General features: G+C 46.0%; 1 protein-coding gene across 7 annotated transcripts in view; it reads left to right on the top strand.

Annotated features, from left to right (window-relative positions):
• The window catches only part of HIPK2 (homeodomain interacting protein kinase 2), a 232,468-nt gene that overhangs the window by 160,796 nt on the left and 52,738 nt on the right, over window positions 1-18,934 (top strand). For all 7 annotated transcript variants that reach the window (XM_053256747.1, XM_053256754.1, XM_053256750.1 and 4 more), the window contains exons 3-4: window positions 8,455-8,578; window positions 17,611-17,730. In XM_053256747.1, the coding sequence (XP_053112722.1) occupies window positions 8,455-8,578; window positions 17,611-17,730 (244 nt within the window). The remainder of the gene's footprint in view (window positions 1-8,454; window positions 8,579-17,610; window positions 17,731-18,934) is intronic.

The following is an 18,934-nucleotide window of genomic DNA, read 5'->3' on the forward strand; positions in this document are numbered from 1 at the left end:
TTCATAGGGGCTGCCTGGTTTCATGCAGATGGAAGCATTTGGTCAGCTGGCTCATGGCTGCACATTGCAGCAACCATTTTGATGGTTTAAACCATTTTTAGCAGCAGCCCTACTAGCTGAGGAAAGAGGCACCTTTTAAAAGTGGGGATTTTCATTATTGAGCAGGGGAAGAGCAGCTGGCCCTATCCATCCCCAGCACAGCATCCCTCCAGTGGCTGCGGCTGGTATCTGTTTTTGTCGAAAAGCGGTCTATAAATATTTGTTGTATTCTTTGTCATTTGATCCCTCTCCCTCTGTGCCACATCATTTACAAACAGACAACATACCAATGAGAGGGGGAGGCTATCCCCATGACCAGGAGAAATCGGGCCAAGGGAGCCAAGCCCAGTTTCTCCTGGCCGTGTGCTGCAACAGCAGCCCTGTGGCTCCCAGCAGCAAACCTCCAAGAATACCCCTCCCCTTAAATGAGCCTAGTGGAGCGTGTGCTCTGCTAACCCCATTTACCCGATTGTGAGATGGCGCAGCTCCATGCTGTGGTGACTCATGAGGAGACCCCTGCCCAGAGGCTAAAACAAGCTTCGCAGCCTCAGGGGTCTCCCCAGGATTCCCCAGCACTTGTGCAGGGCATCCTGGAACTTCCGGGGGCTGGGTGGCCCCTGATCCCTGCCGCTCCTACCAGCTCCATGACGGAGCCAGTAATTGTATGGGCGACAGACCCAGCTGCCCAGGGACAACTCCCTTGGGTTACGGGCCATTTGACCCACGAGTATACCTCTCAGGTTCTGGCAACTGGCTAAGCCCACTCTCCCAGTAGAGCCCAGTTAGGCTCTCCACACTGCTCATGTGGAGAGCCTTTTGGAGTGGTGGGTTTGGCTGTAGAGTCCAATCCCTATCACTTACCCTTGAAACTTGGCTGCGTGGCCTTGTTCAAGTCACTCATCTGAAGGGGTGGGGTTGGCATTTCACTCTGGGCAACCTGTTTCAATCAAAAGGGGCCCCCATTTCAACTCCGCTCTAATTCAGACATGAAGAATTAAAATTATAGTTTAGTTAAGTATTAAATCTGCCCAGTTAAATTAACACAGGGGGTTCCTGCCGTGGCTCCCTAGATGTTGCTGGGCTACAACTCCCATCATCCACAATAGCTGGCGAAGATAGGATTTGTAGTCCAGCAAAATTTGGGGACCCAGGGTTGGGAATCTGAATTAACCAATATAATCATTATGCTAACCCTCTTTTAGGCTGTAAGGAGTCCTATGCAGATTCTGAAGCTATTCACACACCAGGCAAAACGGGGCTAAGGAAGCCCAGCCTGGTTTTGCCTGTGTTTGTATTATCTCTGGGATCGTGCCCAATCTCGGCGGCACCTTGGCGGCAAACCTGCCCCTGGAACCACCCTCTTAAACGGGGTTAGGACTAGGAGAGCAAGTGCTCTCCTAAGCCTGTATTACTGATTGTTTGCCAGCCCTGGCAGGGTCTGGCAGACTGCGGGGCTCCCGGCTGGCTTCAAGGAGGGGAGGGAGATCCCCATAATGTAACGTGTACTTGTGTGGTGCATTATGGGAGTACCAGGGATGGGGTGACGTATCCCGGCCCCTCTCCCCTCTAAGAAGCCGGCAATCGTCTTGATGGGCTGTTCCAGCCACCCGGCAACAAGAAGAGGATCGTCTGCAGGGGAGGGAAGCTTTTCGAGGCTTCCTCCCCTCACCCCTTCCAGTCCTTCTCACGAATCCTGAGAAAGGGCTCATTATGTTGAACTCTCATGCAGCACATGTATAGTGAACACAGGTACAGGTATTTGTAGACCTGCCCAGTTGTTGACCACAGATACAGCAGTACACTTCCTATCTGCACCCTGCATTTGAAGGGCATATACCCAAGTTCACTTTTAAAATGAACACAGGGACTGCCATTCCCACAAAACCATGAATGTGTGAATAGATATCTGTACACTCATACAGCATAATGTCTGAATCCAGGGTTAGGACTAGTCAAGGGACTGATGGGAGTTGTAGTCCAACAGCTCCTGGAAACCCAGTGCTGGGATCCCCTGGATTAACAGATAAAACCACAACACTAGCCCTCTTTGGGGTTATAAGGAACATTCTGATAAAGCAGCGTAACTATTTTTTTCAGAAGAAAGCAAGTCTTTGGGACTCAAGCTACTACTGAAGCCTTAACAGAAGGTGTCAGAAGCAGAAGGGCCAAGGTGGAATTTTCAATCACAGGCTCACTGGCTTATTTGCTATTAAATACTCTGTAGTAATTACAGGCTCCAGAAACCACTTGGTAAATTATACTTATCAAGGCCAAAAGTAACTGCTGTGTAACCTGCCCTCTATTTTAAGAAGACAGAAATAACAGTGTGTTTACTTGGGGAAATGGCAGTTAAATCTGCCCCTTACCTCTCTATGACATCCTCAATTACATAACGTTTTAGTTATGGAAACAGTTACCATGTCATTGGTGAATATATAGTTGCTGCATATTATTATACTTAGGCTATGTAACCTAAACCTGCTCCTCAATGTTGTCTGACTTCATTCCTTTCAGTTCCTTTAAGTCTTCCGAGGCCTCAACCCCCAGCCTTGAAAAGTAAAGAAAATGACAGTAAATTGACTTGTGGTAATACTTGAGCTATAATTCCTGACCCAGGGAGGCTGTTGGATTAAACCTGAACTGCTTGTCACGGAAACACAGGTGCCTGTCATTATTACTTTGCGTTGCATTACAACCCTCCACACACACACGCGCGCACGATTCCTAGCTGCTTCACATATTTCTGTGACAGATTGATATCTTGCCTCCTTGTCAAGTTGAATCTGAGTTAGCCATATCTAAACCCACTACTCTAGCTCAGTGATCTTTACTATTTTTCAAGTGGAGGGCATTTTGGAAGAAAAAAAAACCCAAAACAACACCCTTCAATGTGAGAGCCATTTCCCACTGTGCTGACTTCCACACAGTGCTGTGCTTTTCTCAGTTCTGGTGGGGGGGGGCCCTTTAAAAGAGACAGAGCTCTCTCTTGAGCTTTAGGAGGAAAGCGTTGGGAAGGGCCACCTTCCCCAGCACTCCTTGCACTCCTCCCAAGATGGAGGAGGGGCTTTCCTTAAAGAAGGCCTATTGGCACTGGGCAAAGGACTGCATTGCACGGTGGGAACTGTGGCCTCACCTGATGCCGGGGGGACTCTGCGGAGTATTTAGCTTTGGCTGAAGCTTCACACTGGCCCAGAAAACAGTTAGTAGGGAGCCACACTGAGGGTCGATGGGGGGCTGTCACTGGGCTGCCACTCGTCCCCAGGCCTTACAGTGAATACTGCTCTAGCTACTACCCTCGCTCCTTCTTTCAGAGAAGTATCCCTAGCTCTGCAAAGATGGTACCAAAAGGGACTCAGCGCCAGACATTCAAATGATGCATTCTGTGAACAATACAAAGAGTAGAAAATCCAGAGAGGGAGAGAATTTCTCCTTATTAAATATTTCACTCTTCAGGCTCACCAGCTGTGATTCAACTCTGTATGACCTACAAAATCCCAAGTCCCTGGGAAGTGGGTTAAAAAGCTGAGCTGGAAGGCTGGGAAGGTGTCAAGACAAATACCATTTTCAAAGCAGAGTTAAAACCAAGATGCCGTGACATGCAGGCGCTGAATGGATTACAGGGCAGGGATGGGCAATGAGTACAGCACAGAAGGTCCCATCAGGAGCATTTCTGGAGCCAGAGGGCCACAGCTTATTTGCATCTTTTAGTTGCATGCAATTAACATAATTGGTATATCGCTTTCATAAACATGGCAGATGTTAAGCTATGATTGGCAAGTGTGTGTGTGTTGCATCTGCAGTGCGATATTCTTGCAACTTGCAGAAGTGGGGAGGCCAAAACCAGCCATTTGTGCTATGTGACCTGTGTAGTCCTGAAAGTTGAAAAACACAGTGAGGCAAGTCTCACGCTTAGTGAGACTCGCAAGATGGGGTTAGGCGGAGAGAGCGGGCTTAGCCTGCTTTTCCTGCAGACGAGCAAGCCTGCAGCCCTGGGCGGCCGGATCGGCCACCCACATAACTGCTGGCTCCATCATGCAGGCGGCGGGGGCCTTTGGGGACCGGGGGCCGCGTGGCTCGCGGAAGTTCCAGGATGCCCCACGCAGGCATTCTGGAGAGACCCCCCAAGCCGGGGAGGCTGTTTGCAGCCTCCCAGTCAGGGGTCTACTTGTGTGTCGCCGCACTCCACGGCAACACACAAGCAGAACACCGAGGTTAACGGAGCACTCGCTCCGTTAACCTCGGCTAAGGGGAGGGGTAGTTTTGGAGGTTTGCTGCCAGGAGCCGCACAGCTTCCGTGGCAGCACACAATTGCCAAAAAGCGGGCTAGATTCCCTTAGCCCACTTTTTGGTGATCGTGAGAATTGCCTCAGTATGTTTGAACTTGTTATTTGCTATCAGATAGATATATATATCCAGAAAGTGTCAGAAAGGGAAAATGAAGCAGGGATTCTGATAGGAAGCTATAGGTAGGGCAAAGCCTGAAAGCAGCTTTATATTTCTGTCCTGCCCATCATCTGAAGAGCTCAGGATGGTATACATGGGGATGGGGCCGTTGCTCAGTGGCAGAGCATCTGCTTTGTATGCAGAAGGTCCCAAGTTCAATGCCTGGCGTCTCCAGGTAGGGCTGGGAAAGGTTCCTGCCTGAAACCAGTCAGTGTAGGCAATAATGAGCTAGATAGACAAGTGGTCCAACTCAGTATAAGGCAGCTTCCTATGTTCCTAGAAGACCTCCAAAGTCTGTTCCAACTCTAAAATTCTGTGATTCTGTGAAGCACATTGATCCTGATAACAAAAAAAGAATTATCATTTTCATCATTAGGATTTCATCTCCTTTAGTTTCTGCATGCCTTCTCTCTTCTCCTTGATCGTGTGATATTTCCTACATACATATGCTTTTCTGTGTAGGACGTTTGTGATATCTGAAGGGACCTTCTGTAGCTGACGGAAGCATCCATGCTTCAAGGAATGCGGTGAGAGCCCGTGCACTATTCCGTTGCATTCTGAATCATGAGCGCAACTGCTCAAGAGTGCTAGAGCACTAATATTTTGCAGGGCTCTCCTGCACATCAGAAGTTCTCTGTAGAAGTGGAAACATGTGCCTCAAGGGAGGGATGTATTTCCACTTCTGCGGAGTGCTTTGAGAGCAAAGGAATGCACTCCGAAATATTAGCATGCTAGCGCTTTTATGGAATTGTGCTCATAATTCAGAACACAGTGAAGCATGTGCGGGCTTTTACTTCATCCTTGCAACTGCTTAAAGCATGGACACTTGAGTAGTCAAGATGTTCAGCCAGTGCCTTTTCTATAGTGTGCTCTTCTACAAGAGGTCCATTCTGATAGTGTGTGTTTCTGTGAATTTTTTTTTAAAAAATAATCCACAGAGATCCCATTGAGATCATCGGGAGAGGTTCATCTGCAGTTGCCACCGGCTCGTCTGGTGGCTACTTGGGTTCAGGCCTTCTCTGTTGCTGCCCTGAGGCTTTGGAATGTGCTCCCTGCTGAAAAAAGAGCCTCCCCATCTCTGACAACTTTTTAAAAAAAGCAGTCAAGGCACATTTGTTCACCCAGGCTTTTAATTAGATACTGTTTAAATAGGTTTTAACATTGTTTTAAATTATTGTAATGTTTTAACCTTTTTATTTTGTTGTAATTTGTATTATTTTATTGTAAACCAACCAGAGATGTACGTTTGGGCGGTATACAAATATGTCAAATAAATAAATAAATAAAATTATGTTCATACCTGTCCAGCTAGGAACAGGATTGAGCCAATACAGCACAATTCCACTTCAATATGCTGCTGCAGGTGTTAAAGAGACACAAGTTTTGGGTGGGATAGATAGATAGATAGATAGATAGATAGATAGATAGATAGATAGATAGATAGCATTCTGAGGCTGGCTTAATATTCAGGAGGAGTCCAGGTCCCAAACAGCCAAAAAAAAGGCAAACTGAAACTCTCCGGTAGTTGTTTTTAATGGCCTGTGATGTGTGGGTGAGGGAACTGGTGAGCTAGAGTAGTAATTACTTTCACTGACAGAAACACCAGACAATGGGATTACATTGCCACAGAGCAGGGTCACTAAAGTAAATATCCTGCCAGAGGCAGGTGGAACACTGGCGCAGAGTCCCGTGTCGGGAGCACACCAATGGTGAGGCAAGGTTTCGTCATCTGGGGAATTATGAGCAGCGTGAGGAAGGTTTGGGGCCCCAGCCAGCTTGTTGCGTGGCTTGAGACGTTGCGAGTAGTGTTCCCAGATAAGGTGAAACAGCTGGCACAAAGATGCAAGCCCTGCTGTTGTTCAATTCCCAAGGGAACAAGGAATTGAAGGAGCGAGTGCCAAGTCTCAGCAGCATCACTGACACTTTGATCCCAGTTTCCCTGATTGCTTGGTGCAAGAATTCGATTTGAAAGAAGGGAATAAGTGCTGGAAATTAAGGCAGAATGTTGGCCGCCCCTGGCCTTGTAGCTGCTTTCCAAAATGGCTGAAGAGAGATTTAACTTTTGGACGCCCCCTGCCATATTTGCCAGATTTTGTGTCCCTTACAGGTAGAGAATGCACATGTAGTGATGAGACAGCAAGACAGCAAAATGTCCCCATGCGAACTAGGCAAACAGACAAAACAGACACCTTTCAGAGAGGTGATTCTCTTTATATTTAGCAGAGGGAGAGCAAATGGCCCCATTCAATCCCAGCACAGCATTCCTCCAAGGGCTGTTGCTGGTGTCTGCCTTATGTTTCTTCTCAGATGATGAGCCCTTTTTGGCGGGGCAGGCAGAGAACCATCTTATTATTATTCCTTTTCTATCTAAACTGCTTTGAACACTTTTTTAGTTGAAAAGCAGTATATAAATAATTATAGTAGTAGCAAGACAGAAGCTTCCTTTAAGGACCGGGGTCAGTGCACTTACTAAAACAGAATGTACAGTACCCACCCTACACTTTTCCGGCATCCCAGTAAAACAGCATATAAATAAAACTGCAGCGCATCCTGCCGTCTTGTTTGTTTGCTTTTTTACCTGTCGGAGGTTTCGAAATGTGCCTTTCAGCAGTGCCTCTGACCCTTCAGTACACCCAGTCTGTATCATTTTTGTTGTAATAAACTTAATGAAAAGCTGCTTTCTTGTTCTTTTTTTTTTTTTTTGCTGTGAAGTACAGGCCAAGAAGCCTGGCTTCCGCACTAGTAGAAATGGTTGAAACAATAGTTCAGAGTCGACTAAGAGGCAAGGCTGATGCAGGAGGACTTTCAGAAACCAACCCAGAGATGCTGGGTTGCCAGACTCTGAGATTTGCTCGGAAGAGTTACATTGATATGACAGTAGAGCAAGTTGTTGTGTTTCCACAGGCCTGTTCTGTTGTAGTGGTGTGAGCTGCGAGCGTTAGCCGCGTGATCACGTGCAGTCAAATAAGCTGTCAGATGAGCTGGTAACCCAGCAGTAGTACTGGAAAAAAGTCCACTTCTTAACATTGGGAAATGCATTGAGATGCAATCTCTCCACACACAAAGAAAGGGGCTGGCAAAATGTGAATGATTCCTTTTGAAGCTAATGCTATGTTGTGTTCATGAAAGCCACACTATTCCCTTCTGAGATCCAAACAGTGATCAAGTGGATAGCTACAGGATGTTCATATTGATTATTTTACATCAGAAGGATGTGTTTTCCTGACTGTTCATGAAGAATCTTGCTCCTATTCGTGTGTGTGTGTGTGTGTGTGTGTACGTGTACATATATCAATCCACTCAAAGTGGCAATCTGGAAGTCTACTTTTAAAAGTATATTCAGTACAGGCTGTAGAGAACAGGAGTCTTTAATGCTCTCAGCACCAGGTTTTGGGGGGCTTTAGCCAAGAGAAGCCAGCAACAGCCCCCCTGCCAACTCAACCTGAGCTCATCTGAATGGACCACCATTGTACCCCCAGAGTATGCCCATACCCCATTCCTGCTCTCCATCTCTTTCTCCCCATAACTACATAGTTGCATGCGCAACTTCCATCCATGATGGACCCTCCCCATGTCCTGAGGTTCAGGAGGAGGAGTTCCATTGTAATTCATGGGAGAGGTTAGTCATGTCTAACTTGTCCCATTAATTTAAGTGGGTAACTTAGTCACTTAAGTTACTTAGCCTGGATGTCAGCCAGCATGACATTTTGTGGATGGAAGCTCTGTGCCTTAATCGGCTGCATTGCATACAGAAACCATGCTTTCCCCTACATGAAACTCCAGTGATAGAGAAAGCTGTGCTAGCTGATTTTTGCCTGTCACACACTGAGCATCAAGAAAGTGGCAGTTGTACCCATATGATCTTTGCAAAGAATGGGGAGGGGAGCTTGTCTCTCCCCTCCACCCCAGTTTATCTCTTCAAATGGCTGTGTTTTGCAAAGGTTGACACTTTATTTTGCTCTTCTCTCGCAGAGCCCCTGAAATCATCCTTGGTTTACCCTTCTGCGAAGCGATTGACATGTGGTCTCTGGGATGTGTCATTGCAGAACTTTTCTTGGGCTGGCCGTTATATCCAGGAGCTTCAGAATATGATCAGGTTGGTACTACTACTACTATATTTATATACCGCTTGTCAACCAAAGTTTTCAAAGTGGTTTACATAGAAAAATAAATAATACATCAAGAAGATGGTCCCCTGTCCCCAAAGGGCTCACAATCTAAAAAGAAACATAAGGCAGGTACCAGCAACAGCCACTGGAGGGATGCTGTGCTGGGGTTGGATAGGGCCAGTTGCTCTCCCCCTGATATATATACAAAGAGGATCACCACTTTGAAAGATGCCTCTTTGCTTAGTTAGCTGAGGTTGTTGCCTGTTGTAGTATTTGGGTAAGAATGGTGGACAATTTCCTCTATACCAGAATGACATGCTGACTGAATCTCACATAAAAATGGGAAGCCTCCACTGACCTTGATTTGTTATGGATGTAGCGCCCTCTCTGTGGCGAAACTCCCATATACTCTGCTATGGAAATAAGAATGGGAAACCAGCTCAATTTTAGATTGGAAATACCCATAAAGACTTAGATCAGTGATTGGCACAGTTTTTGAAGCAGGAACTACTTTGGCAATCATCTCCTCCCACCAAAAAAAAGACAACCCCTTCAACGTGAGAGCCATTTCCCATTATGCTTGACCTCTGCACAGTACTGAATTTTTCTCAGTGCTGGGAGGGCCCCTTAGGAAACATAAGGCAGATGTGATACCCCTGCTAACTGGGCAAAGAGGCACCTTTTTAACATGGTGGTTCTCTTTATTGAGCAGGGCTCACAATCTTTAAAAAGAAAAAAGGGTTGGGGGAGATAGACACCAGCAACAGCCACTAGAGGGATGCTATGCTGGGGATGGATAGGGCCAGTTGCTCTCCCCCTACTAAATAAAGAGAATCACCACTTTAAAAAAGGTACCTCTTTGCTCAGTTAGCAGGGGGCAGTCATAATGGGAACACAATTGTTCTTTAGTTTGGTGGCTTAGGCAGCTCCTCTTTTTTGCTTAATGTACATATAGCGGATTATAGCCTTTGTCTCAGAGCAAGCTCCTGTGAGGGAAAGAAATGCTGACTCATCCCTGCAGAGCTTTCTGGCAAAGGCTACTCCTAAAACTTTCCTGTGATTCTTGGTAGGTTCTAAAATGGCTGCCGCCGCCACCCCTCTCTATTACAGAGCTTGAACCTCCTGGGCTTGGGGTCGAATTCCCAGGGAAAACTCTCTTTTGCTATTGGAAAAGTACAAAAATCTTCCATGTGCAAGCCAACATGTGGTGAGAAAATTACTAACTACTGCTGAGCTTCTGAGGCATGTTTACACCAGAGAAATCAAAGCCCCCTTTCAGCCCACCTTTCTCCTGAGTTAAAAATCCACTCGGATGAGGCTTGTAAAATAAGAGAACAAAAAGAAAAACAGTTTTCTTCAAATGTCACAGAGGCTCTTCTCACGATCACAGAGAAGAGCCTCTATGGGGTTTGTGAGGAGAGTGGGCTAAGCCCGCTCTCCTCGCAGCAGACCAGCCAGTCTGTTCTGGGTGGCCGCAGCGGCCACCCACACAAGTGCTGGCTCCGTGACAGAGCCGGTGGGGGCTGGGAGGATTGGGGGCTGCACGGCCCCCGGAAGCTCCAGTATGCCCTGCGCGAGCACGCAGGGCATACTGGAGAGACCCCCGGAGCCGGGAGGTGGCTTTTCGCCTCCCCTCCGGGGTTTACTCATGAGTAGCCATGGCACGGAGCCGCACTGCAGCTACTAACAATTTTAAAAACCGGGTTTGCGAAGCACTTGCTCTGCAAACCTGATTTAAGGGGAGGGGTTGTTTGGTGGGTTAACTGCTGGGAGGCAACTGGGCTTGCCTGTGAGCCCGGTGGCTCCCACAATCAGCCGAAATCGGGCTAGGCTCCCCTAGCCCGATTTTGGCCGATCGTGAGAATAGCCTCACAGACTGCTTCCATCTGGTAAAAATACTTAGTAGGTTACAAGAATAGTTCAAAAAGCGCTCCAGCTGAAGTTGGGTTGGCATGCTTTAAAAATTGTGGTTACCCAGTTGCAAGGAACAGGTATGTAAGAAAATACAAAAGCCCGCCTGGTGGGCTGGTCGGCTGATTCCTGGAGTTCACCAGCCTGTCAGTCAGGACAGGGTTCACTTCTAGTTTACTCTTTAGGAGAGGGGTGGCTGATCACTACAATACAGCATAAGAAAGACGTCCAGATCATTATGTAGTCTACAGGTTGTGTCTTATCCATGACCTTATGTTTTTAAATTTCATGCCATCTGTGAAAGATCTACTGGGTAATGTGAGATAATCATATAATCATTTAAGAGAGCGCCTTTTTCTTCATGAGCCCCGCTGCCTAATTAAGATCATCAGCGGAGGTCTGGTTGTGGTTGCCACTGGCTTGCTTGGTGATGACCCCAAACTGGGCCTTGTCTAGGGTTGCCCCGAGACGCTGGAACACACTCCCAAATGAAATCAGAATCTCTCCAGTTGCTTTTAAATGACTTTTAAAAACACACCTGTTTCATTGTTGTGTTTTAAAGACACAGTCGAGTTTAATCAAATAAATTAATAAATATAAGTAAAAGTGTATTGGTAGTATAATGCAAGATGGACTATGAAGTTTCTGCTGCCTCTTCAATCTGCCACATTTGGACTTTAATATTTGGACTGCAGGACAGAAAGCAACCAAGCCCAGATCAGAAGATATAGGGATTCTATGTAGATGAGTACAGGCAAACTTGGTTAATCGCAGACCTAGCATCTGCGCTTTTGCATATCTGCGGTTGGGTAATTGCTAACCCAACCTCGGTATACATGGAAAAATCCAGCAACTAAAGGGTTAAGACTCGTGTATTCGTGGGTCAGGGATGGGTGGAAATGACCTCTGAGGTCATTTCCAACCGCCATTTGGAGGTCAGGATTCATTTTGTTGATAGCTGGGGCGGGGGGGAGTGTTTGGTTTTTTTAAAGAGGAAAAATGCTTTTCTTTCATGGGAACAAACTGCAATTTTGGACTTTTGGGGGCATTGTTGGACAGCTAGAGACACACAGAGCATGGTAGGGCACTTCCCCACCCCAATTTCCCCCAATATCAGTCCTTTTTGTCTCATTTTTGCTGCCCTAGGAACCTAACACCCCCCCACCCAGTTCCCATTGCCCAAATGTGCCAATATCTGAAGTTTTGCTATCTGCAGTCTCCCTGTGGAACAGAACCCCCATGGATAACAGGGTTTTCCTATATTCTAGGGTCTCACAATTCTGACTTAGCCCTAAAGTAATGCAGTAATGAGAAAAGTGTAACCTTCTGCAGAGGTTCCCAAACTTCCGTCCTCAGATGTTGTTGGACTACAACTCCCAACCTCCCCTATCACCATTGTGACTGGGGAGAATGAGAGTTGTAGTCCAGCAATATTTGAAGACCCAAGATTGGGAACTCTGACCTACTGTATTGCTTCCTGCCACACATCAATTAAGCTTGCCTGATAATATTATCAGTCCTCTCATTATGGTTTCTATACAGTAAAACCTTGGTTTTGTGGACTATATGGGGGGAAGAGTTGTCCGGATTAGGCAAAAGTCCATAAAATGGAAGTGAAAAGTGAATGACCACATAAACTGTTAGGGCTAGTTAGCAAAAACAGTGCTGAATTCTGTTCATAAGATCTGACTCAAGCAATTTACCAAACAAACAAAGTGGTTCAGTGGACACTGTCCATAAAATCTGAAGTCTGTAAGACTGAGCTACCTATAATTGAGGTTTTACTATAATTTTTTTCTTGCTACTGTGCCTTTAGCATCTGAATGACAGGAAGAAATTAAGCATATGAAGCTTTCCCCACTGAGAAATGTCTCGCCTACTTAAATTTCTGTGTCAGGATGCTGTTAAAGGCACAAGAATAGGGACAGAAAAATGGTAATAACCCTACGTCTCACTCACCCATAGAAATTCCATTGGCTACCCAAAGATCACACAGTGAGTCCATAGCTAAAATCTATACTGTCCATTGATTTCCAGAATCCATTGGTTTTTAGTTCCCTGCTTTAGGGAGCAGATTTTCCCAGTTCCCTGATTTCCCCTGGTTTATACCTTTCTCTAGAAGTGTGGGGTGAAGATCAGTGAAAACCACAGTTCACTGTTCAAGATCTATTTTTACCTCCCCTTTCTTTCAAATAGCAAAAAGCAGAGCTTTTTTTAAAAAAAAATGCGCAACCAGACACAAAACGTGCAGCTCTAAAAATAATAATAATGCAGTTATAAAAGAACATTTGTGCTGTTCAGAAATTCAGATCATGAAAAATTGTATTGTTAGATGATGTAAAAAGGGATTGATAATAACAATGAGAAAAGTAAATTGAGTAGTCCGAGCTTCTCTAGACCTAGCCGCTGATCAAGCATACCCATTTCTCCTCCCCCTCTAAAGATGCTTCCTGACTATCCCCCACTGAGTCTTCACCAATAATATAACACTCCTCTGCAACAATGCTGTCAAATTCCCAGTTCTGAGAATTTTCTCCCACTCTGTGTAGGCTTCTACATGTCATGGCATGTGACTCTAGACAACATAATATGTATGCACAGACAAGGAAAATGTACAATTGTGTGTTGTAGTGGTGCATACCACGCACACAGATTACACTCAGATACTATTATGCAGTTCTGAATTTTTGTTTTAAAAAGCCCCGGCTCAAAGTGGGAGATGTAGTGTAAAGAACCCTATGAGATGGGTTGAGAGATAGTAACTGGTCCAAGGTCACCCAGCAAACATGAGCTGAAACTCGGATCTTCCTCATCTGTGTCCCATGCTCCAACTGCTATGCCATACTGTTCTCTAAACTAAAGTGAATATCTGTAGATACTAAGCAGCAGAGGAAGGTTCAGGGTGGTGGTGCCACACTGAATTGTTAGGATACTCTCTTACCAAATATAATTAAGAGATGGTGTGGGAATTTGTTGTGCTAACACATCTTAGTCTGTGCATAGCCCTGCTGTAATTCCTCTCTGCCATGCAGGTAGGCAGCTAACCAGCATGGACTCAGCTTAGGGTGCATATAGTTTGCAGGGATCAAATGGCACTGAGTGTGTGCATCTGATTTCTGAAAGGATAACAAAGAGAGATAAGAACTTAATGCTGAGTATGAGGCTCACGAATTTGTGTCAGTGCAGCTAAATCTGCGGAGGAGAAACTGCCTTTAGGATGCGATGTAGGAGAAACTTCCGCAGTGCTACTTAAAGCATCTCTTTGCTGTGCCTTGGTGCTGTTGTGTTAATGCTCTGCACAGCATGATGAAAGTCATCTATTAGTTTCCTCTGGTGACTGTGGAAGCAGGACACCGACATAGTTTTTGTGATTCATGTGCAGCTTTATTCCAGATGAGGAAAATGTACCTAGAGCTCTGCAGGTGAGGAGGCTGGGGCAGGAATGAGAAGGATCACGAGCAACTTCCTTAGTCAGCAGGACCCCCAGGCAGTGCACATAAGTTGCATATGACATAGGTCCCTTATGCCGAGTCAGACCATTGGTCCGTCTAGGCCAGTATTGGGTACGCTGATTGGAAGGGGCTCTCCAGGGTTTCAGATGGGTCTTTCTTAGCCCCACCTGGTGATGCCAAAGATTGAACCTGGGACCTCCTGCATGCAAAGCAGCTGCTCTGCCACTGTGCAGGCAGTATTCTTGAAACGTACTCCTGTCCTTACTCCTGGCCAGCTAGCCTTTTTATAACCCACAGGGGTACACTCTTACCAGGTGAAGAAGGTGATTTCATTGTAAGGTCAGGTCACGCACACGCCCAACATACCTGGCGGTGGGGAGGGCTGGCAGGGAGGCAGGCACCTCCCTCCCTCCCTCCCTCCCTCCCCACACATGAGCAGAGCAATGAGCACGGCTCTGCCGCTCGCACCATGCATTAAGCCGCACCGCAGCCAGCAGCAGAGCCAGGACTTCCTCCTCCATCATCCCTCAGTGCACCATGCCAGGAGTGTGGTGCCTTGAGGGATTTCCCCAGCACCAGGTGTTCTTGCCGCCCAGCTCCCTTGGTTTTCCCCTTGGCTTTTGCACCCTTGGGTTAGGTGGAGTGGAAGTGCTGGGATAGGGAGCGATTCCAGTACTCTCCACGCGAGCAGCCTGACCCAGGCTGGGCTGCCCTAGCCCGGGTTAGGCTGCTCGGGAGAAGAGCCTCTGTAAGTACGATTCGCCTGTATCCAGTGATGCTTGCTACTTCTGGTTAGGAGCCATCGGCCGTCTTGCTGAGCTAGATCCCAGTTCAGAGAATGAGCTTGCTGCAACCTGCAGATCATGAGAGAATGATGGCATGTGGATCCATGTAAGCCTTTATTTCCCCATACATATGGGATTAGGGTGGTCAAACATAAACCAGAGGTGGTAGGATTTGCTTGTAGACAGCTCGCTATATGTGCAGTTTTGACAGCGGGGAAGCCTGAAGAAGGGCTCTTTCCGAGCAATTAATTAATTAATTAATCAATCAATTGACAGATTTATATCCTGCCTTTCCAACACATTGTTCAAGGCAGCTCACAACAACAAAACACCACAAATAAACACATAATTACATTAAAAACAAATGTAGCCAACAGTCCTAAGAACAGAAAAGAGAGACCAAGATAAAATCGCTGTGAAAACACGGCCAGTGAAGAGATTTATACTGTGTTGTGTAGGCCAAACACTTTCTTTAAAAGGAATGTTTTTGCATAGCAGCAAAAGACCAAGTGGCGGGGGGCTCAGTGTGTGCATCCCAAGGCAAGGCATTTCATAGGTGAGGTGTGACCACTGAAAAGGCCCTTTGATGATAAAATTAGAGGTGCCTTAATCTACCAAAGAAGATCCCATATCTTCGAGCATTCCACCGATGAAAATAGGACATGCCTGTGAATGTGTAAGGGGCAGAGGCACTCTTACCCCTGGACTTCGGGGCCGAAGTCTAGGGCCTTATGAGCTCCTGGGGGCCCCCAAATCCTCTTTAATCCGTCCCGGCTGGGTGGTGTGGTCACCCAGCAGAGCATGATGATGCTTAATTTGGGGGGGGGGGTTGGTTTCCAAAGGCCTTTAGTCCAGGCTCCAAAATTAACTAGGTGCACCTCTGGTAAAGGTCGTGGCCAAGTGTACAATTCTGACGACGAGTGTGTGACGGATGGAAAGCAGATGTATGTCCGCAAGTACGTACATGCAGAACAGTGAAAACAGGGATACACTTGCAACAGCTAATCCCCATACTGAGGATAACTGCCCTAACCCCACATCAACTATTACATATTGGTGAGGACTGGATTCAGTGGCGGCACCAGAAAAAAACCCTGAAGCACAGAAGGAGCAAAGTGCATTTATGGGTGAGTGAGCCATGTTCCACATATTCAGTTTTGGAAAGAGAAGTGGGGGGGACAGGTAAGGCAAACCTCTCGTCTGAGTGGTGTGTGCCCATCCCCCACCCCACCCCTGCTGCACCCGGCTGGATTCTACCCTCTAGATACTGTGTGCTGCATTGTGCTTTAGTGTTGTGCACGGATTTCCATGCAGGTGTACTACTGGCCCTATCCGTCCCCAGCACAGCATCCCTCCAGCGGCTGTTGCTGGTGTCTATCTTATGTTTCTTTTTAAGATTGTGAGCCCTTTGGGGACAGGGAGTCAAAATTTGTCATGTTTGCACTAGAGACCTGCTGCATCCACCCACCCACCTGGAGATTTAATTTCTAGAGACTCTGGGGAAGGAGTGGAAACCTGACAGCTCTAGGACTGCGAACAAAAAAACCTGCATGAGGCATTTTTTCAGCAAGAACAATATGGAACAAAAATTGGCCTGGGACAGATTCCAGAAAAAAGGCACTTCCTGGTAAAAAGGAACAGCTGAACCCTATTCAGACACTGTATATATGTGTGTCTATACACATGTGCAAGTTCTTGTGTGGATGACTCTGCGTGCATTTCCTTTAATAGGGAACCTGGGTACAGGTGCCTTCAAGTGAAGGGTGCAGAAAGGAAGTGTACTACTGTAAGTGCATTGAATAGAACATGTGAAGATGTGCATACAGATCTGTATGTGCATATACTGTCCACAGATTGTACGTACATTGAACATAATGTATATGCTCATATATCTGAACTTATATCTGCTAAGTTTAACTTTTAATTTCAAAAAATTTAAAATTTATCATTAAAATTGTGGTTTTAGCCTAGTCTTTTAGATAGATAGAGAGATATAGTTCTGTATTGTACTGATTATATAAATGTTGTAAGCCGCCCTGAGCAATAGTGCACTGGAGGGGAGGGGCATAAATATTTTAAATAAACAAATAAATAATGTGTGAATAAGGATTTGGAGTTTTTGAGTTCATTGTCTGGGAACAGCTTTCTGTTGCTCTGGATGCAGATTTACCGCTGGGTACAGATCCTTCCCTATTCACAGTGTGTTTTTCTGGGTCCCACTGAATTGCCTGGATGCATTTCTTGACAACTAGTAGCCTATCTAGTGCGATGAGTTGCTATGTTTAAGTTGCCAGTGACTACAGCCAGACTGAGGCTAGAACATGCACTTCTAAATTTCTGACATTCAAAAAGCGAGGCGGCGGGGGGGACAGACCTTGCAGCCCAACCTGCCCCCCCGCCTTGCTTGAACAAGTCCTCTTGAAATTAACGTTTGAAGATCCAAGCTAAAGTTGTAAAAGGCCTTTGTGCCAATAAAGCATGCCCTTAAGGCACATGTGCATTCTTCTTTTACCTTTAGCACTTTCCCTTTATCTTTATAGTCTATGGATAAAGTGATGTATGTCCGCAAGCTTCAAAGACTAACGAAGGAGAGCGCAGTGGAGTTTAACTGCAAAAGGAAAATATAATTGTATAACACCTAGTCATTTAGGTTCTGAATACATAATAAATATCATTAACGGTTAAAGTCTGTTGGCCTTCGGCTTCCTTCCATCCAGGGTTTGAGCGGAATCTAAGCCCTCTACCACTTGCCATTTTCTCGTTCTTTGTTCCATTGTTGTAAATATGTTATTCTCCTTTCCCATTCCTAAAGGAGCTCTTCCACAGATCCCAGCAGGATGAATGTTGACTTCTTTCCTCCTCCTCTTACAGATCAGATATATTTCACAGACTCAGGGTTTGCCAGCGGAGTATTTGCTGAGTGCTGGGACAAAGACAACGAGGTTTTTCAACAGGGATACAGACTCGCCATATCCGCTGTGGAGGCTAAAGGTAGGAAGCCGTTTCCACGTCTCCTCCTTCCCCAGGGATTGTGTCTACTGACGCTGGAATGTTACCGATAAGCTCCTTGAAAGCTCAAAGATAGGCCAAGACACAGTTGCCGCAACAACCATGTGTCGCTTTTGGCTGGCTTGAAGGGTTGGCACTCAGTGCTTTGCATAGTTGGACAAGAGCTTCAAAATCTTTGCTGTCTTAAGGATCAGAAGGAGAGTAATGGAAAGGGCTCCGTGAAGGGAATCAGACAGGGAACCCTCCTGACCTCCTTGCTGGAAGTGGTTTGTTAGAGGCTATTGCCCTTTTGGACAAGCAGAACCCGGAGGAAGCAAAGCAAAAGCCTCTCAAGTCCAGCATCCTCTTTCAGAAGCCTTTTGCAAACCCACAAGCAGGACATAAAGGCAATAACTCTCCCTTGCTGTTGTGTGACCCCCCACCTCTGGCAATTGCGGTGCAGTGATATACTGCCTCTGAACATGGAGGTTCCACTGGTCACCCAGAGTGCCTACTTTAAGAAAAATCATTTATTTTTCAAAAACAGATATAAAAATATAATTAAAACAACATAATTGGTTTTTTTAAAATCCCTAATAAAGAAGTGCTCAAATGATCAAATTTACACATGCTACAAAAACAATAATTTTAGACAACATAATACATATACACATACATATGTGTGCATGTGTATACACACACACACAAAAAAAAACACACACACACAATTTTATGTATTTTTCTTGCTCATGGAGCTGTTTATCTGTGGACATTGTTAGACCTTTTTTCCATGAACTACTGTCTAGTCCCCTTCTAAAGCCATCTAAACCAGTGGCTATTACTGCGTACATCATCACAGTGATAGGCCTCTGCAGGGTGAGAGGCAGAGTCCATAAGCACTCACAGGTGATGTTTAACAAGATTCAGTCTCCTTTGAGCTAAGACTTTGCCCTTCAATCTCTTTTCAGGGCCTTGGCTTGTTTAGCCTTGTAATATGTGAAGTGATACCAAAGAAAAGGTCCATATTTCCTTCCATATATCCTCCACCATGCTCCTAGGATGTCAACAAGAGTTGACACCGACAGACATTGGCTGACATACAGAGGAAGGATGCGCCGGTGCAGCAAGAGAGCCGTCTAAAATAACTTCCCTTCTAACTGCATCAATGCAGTGGGGAAGCAGCCATTGTGGCACCCTCCCCTTCCTC

The sequence above is a fragment of the Hemicordylus capensis genome, chromosome 5 (genome assembly GCF_027244095.1).
Source record: "Hemicordylus capensis ecotype Gifberg chromosome 5, rHemCap1.1.pri, whole genome shotgun sequence".
In the NCBI taxonomy this organism is placed as follows: domain Eukaryota; kingdom Metazoa; phylum Chordata; class Lepidosauria; order Squamata; family Cordylidae; genus Hemicordylus; species Hemicordylus capensis.